Here is a 4,021-nt window from a genome sequence, read left to right on the forward strand (position 1 = left end):
AGTACTCCCATCTCTTTGACACGACCATTCGATTCCACAGTTCAGGAAGCAAAGACCGCTGAGCGTCCAGCGAGGGAAGATGAGGCGAAAGGGATGGAAAAAAGGAACTGAGGAGGGACAGAGTGTGAGTGCAGTGTGCAATGCCGTTTACGGGATTCCTGACAGTTTCCTACAGCGATGAACAACGCCAGCTCTCGATCCAATTCCCCGACTCAAACTGTCCGCCCGCCCGCCCAACCTGTCAGGACCCAGGAGAACCGAGAACATCGCCTGTTCGTGATCGCGCGAGGCTGGCTGTACTTAATACCCTGCTGAATAAACCCTGACTCTGTACGGTTACACAGTGAGTGACCCTGACCCTGCTGAATAAACCCTGACTCTGTACGGTTACACAGTGAGTGACCCTTACCCTGCTGAATAAACCCTGACTCTGTACGGTTACACAGTGAGTGACCCTTACCCTGCTGTATAAACACTGACTCTGTACGGTACGACTCAGTGCTATTGATAGGAATATCAGGAATTAAGGAATGACTGGAGGAAGATTAGGCCAATCAAAGATTGTAGTGGGTGGGTGACCGTGGAAACTGAGTACATGGGGAAGTGTTGAATGAAGACTTTTTATCAGTGTTGACATTGGAAAAGGGAAATGTTAGTGAGAATATGGAGATGCAGGCTAATAGGTTAGATAGGATTGTGGATGACAAAGAGGAGGTATTAGCAATTTTGAAAAATCTGAAAACAGGTAAGTTCCCTGGGCTGGATGGGGTTTACGCTCGGTTTCTCTGGAAAGCAGAGGCAAGATTGCAGAGCCTTTTCCTTTGACCTTTATGTCATCACTGTCGACAGGAGTAGTGTCAGGAGATTGGAGGACAGCAAATGCTGTTATGGTGTTTAAGAAGGGGAGTCGGGATAAACCTGATAATGAAAGGTCAGTGAGACTTCCTTCGGTTCTGGGTAAGTTGTTGGAAAATATTGTGAGAGATAAAATTTACATCATCTTGAAAGCAGGAATTTGATAAAGGATAGTCAACAAGGTTTTGAGAAGGGTAGTTGGTGCCTCAATAACCTTATTGAGTTTTTCAAGAAGGTGACAAAACATTGAATGAAGGCAAAGCGGATGATGGGGGCATACTAACCTCAGAGACAGGCATTTGATAAGTTTCCGATCAGTAGTCTATTGCACAAATACAGTGTTTCGAGATTGAAGGTGATTTAGCGGTTTGAGTCAGAATTTGGCTCGCTGGAAGAAGACAGTGGGTGGTAATTGATTGAAAATGTTCATCCTGAAGATCAGTTATCAGTGATGTGCCACAGGATCTGTTTTTGGCTCTCTTCTGTTTGTCAGTTTTGTAAATGACATGGATGTGAACATAGAAGGATGGGTTAGTAAATTTGCTGATGACACTCAGGTAGGCAGAGTTCTGGATATTGCCGACGGATGTTATGGGGAAAGGAACGACATAGATAAGTTGCAGAGCTGAGCTAAGAAGTGGCAAATAAAGTTTAACAGAGGCAAGTGTGAGCGAGTTCACTTCCGAAGTAACAGGAATGCCGAGTCCTGGGGTAATGATAGAATTCTTAGCAGTACATATGAACAGAGAGATAACTTTGTCCAAGTACACAAATCCTTGAAACTTTCCACCCAGGCTGATAGGGTTGTCAAAAAGGCATCCGATGTGTTGGCTTTCATTGGTAGAGTGAGTGGTTTCGGAACCGACAGGTCGTGTTTCAGGTGTACAAGACACTGGTAAGGCCGAACATGGAGTATTTGTACATTTCTGGCAACGACAATATAGGAATGACGTGGAAGCTTTGGAAAGGGTTCAGATGAAATTTCCTCAGGTGTTGCCTTGAATGGAAGGAATGTTTGACGAGGAAAGGCTGAGCGAACTGAAACTGATTTCGTTGGATAGAAGAAGGTTGAGAGGTGATTCCATCGAGACGTATAACATAATCCAAGGGTTAGGTTGGGTGGACAGTGAGATAATTTTTCCTCGGTGACGGATAGACAGAGCGAACCAGGCATACAATTTGAGGGGTGATAGATTTAGGTCTGATACAATGGGCAGTTTCTTTACTCAGAGAGTAGTATCGGCATGGAACGGCCTGCCTGCAAAGGTAGTAAACTCCCTGATGTTAAGGGCATTTAAATAGGCATTGGACATATATATGGACAACAATGGAACGGTGTATGTTCGATGGGTGTCAGATTAAATTGACAGGTCAGCACGTCTTTGACGGCAGAAGAACCTCTAATGTTCTGTAACGTTCTCTCTTTAATATTCTATGTGCTATTACATAATCCGTAATGTCCCCTGTGAAGAACAATGCGAAATATTTTAGTTAATTCTCTGCCTGTTCCCTGAAATCAACTCCCCATTTCCATCCTCCGGCTGTCCCACTTATGATATCCTGACATTTTTCCAATGTTTACACATAAATTGTATTTTGTTTAATTCTGTATGGAAACGCTCTTGCAGCTGATTTATATATTGCTTGTCAATGTTATGCTGTTCCTTTTCATTTATCTCTGTATTACCTGTTTCTGGTTCCGAAAATAAACATCCCAAATTCGGCCGACTCTATTGCTTGCCAATCTGAATTCTTTAATTTGTGACTGGTTTGTATCCTTGACAGCTTTTGTGCACCATGACTGGTTCATCTTTTTCTCGAGTCTTCCTTTTTGCTATCGTCCATCATTACTAAAAGTTATGAAATAGCTGCTTAAAAGTAGCCCCCACACATCCACTGACATTCGCCTCTGCCTATTTTCGCACACTATTTTAGACCAGAGAATAGACAGAATTCTGCAATTGAAATGGCTGTTTCTTTCTAATCGTTCAGGGAGAACCTCCATTCTCCCAGCTTCTCTTGCTCTGTCATTTCTGTTTTTCCATTTCCTGCAACGACAGACAAAAGGCAGAAAGAGAAAATAAAGCAAGGGGCAGGGGAAAGCAAGACAGAGTGAAAAATGAGAAACCGGGAGAAAAATTGTCATACAGTGATAACGATGCAAAGAACAAAAAGAGATATATTAAACAGGTGACAACTGTAGAAGTGTGACAGACAAGTGAAGCGATATAAGTGAGATCGACAGAAAAAAAGAATGAAATAGTTCGAGACTTGGAGAGAATGAAGGAAAGAAACACGGAAGGAACGCTGATGAAATAGAAAGACATGAAGATGGGGGAGAGAATATTTAAGAGAAAGGGACAGGAAAAGAATAAAAATGAAAACAAAGATATGAAGAGTCATGGAGTCATTGGGATGTACAGCATGGAAACAGACCCTTCGGTCCAACCCGTCTATGCCGACCAGACATCCCAACCCAATCTCATCCCTCCTGCCAGCATGTGGCCCATATCCCTACAAACCCATCCGATTCATACTCCCATTCAAATGCCTTTTAAATATTGAAATTGCACCAGCCTCCGTCACCTCCTCTGGCAGCTCATTCCAAACACGCATCACCCTCTGCGTGGAAAAGTTGCCTATTAGGCCTCTTTTCTATCTTTCCCTTCCAACCCTAAACCTGTGCCATCTCGTTCTCGATTCACAAATCCCAGGGAAATAACTTCGCCTATTTATCCTATCCATGCTCCTCATCATTTTGCAAACCTCTGTAAGGTCTCCACTCAACCTCCGACACTCCTTAGAAAACAGCCCCAGCCTGTTGACCTCTCCCTATAGCACAAATCCTCAACGCTGGCAACATCCTGGCAAATTAATTCTGAACTCTTTCACGTTTCACACCATCTTTCCGATAGGAAGGAGACCAGAACTGCATGCAACATTACAACAATGTCCTGCACAGCACCAACATGACCTCCCAACTCCTCAATACGATGACCAAGGGCACTATGAAGAAGTGCTCATCCACGGAACTTCGATTCTCCTGCTCCTTGGATGTTGCCTGACCTGCTGCACTTTTCCAGTTACACATTATCAGCTCGGAACTCCTGAATTTGTAGTCCTCACTTTTTTCTCGAAGATTTTAACATACTGCGAATCCTCCTGC

General features: G+C 43.6%; 1 protein-coding gene across 1 annotated transcript in view; it reads left to right on the plus strand.

The window, feature by feature from the left end:
* The window catches only part of rpp21 (ribonuclease P 21 subunit), a 10,509-nt gene extending 10,170 nt beyond the window's left edge, over positions 1–339 (plus strand). The window contains exon 4 of the mRNA XM_060823621.1: positions 41–339. Coding sequence (XP_060679604.1) covers positions 41–111 — 71 coding nt within the window. The 3' untranslated portion in view covers positions 112–339. The remainder of the gene's footprint in view (positions 1–40) is intronic.
* The last annotated feature ends 3,682 nt before the right edge of the window (positions 340–4,021 follow it).

Source organism: Hemiscyllium ocellatum, unplaced genomic scaffold, assembly GCF_020745735.1.
Source record: "Hemiscyllium ocellatum isolate sHemOce1 unplaced genomic scaffold, sHemOce1.pat.X.cur. scaffold_993_pat_ctg1, whole genome shotgun sequence".
NCBI lineage: Eukaryota > Metazoa > Chordata > Chondrichthyes > Orectolobiformes > Hemiscylliidae > Hemiscyllium > Hemiscyllium ocellatum.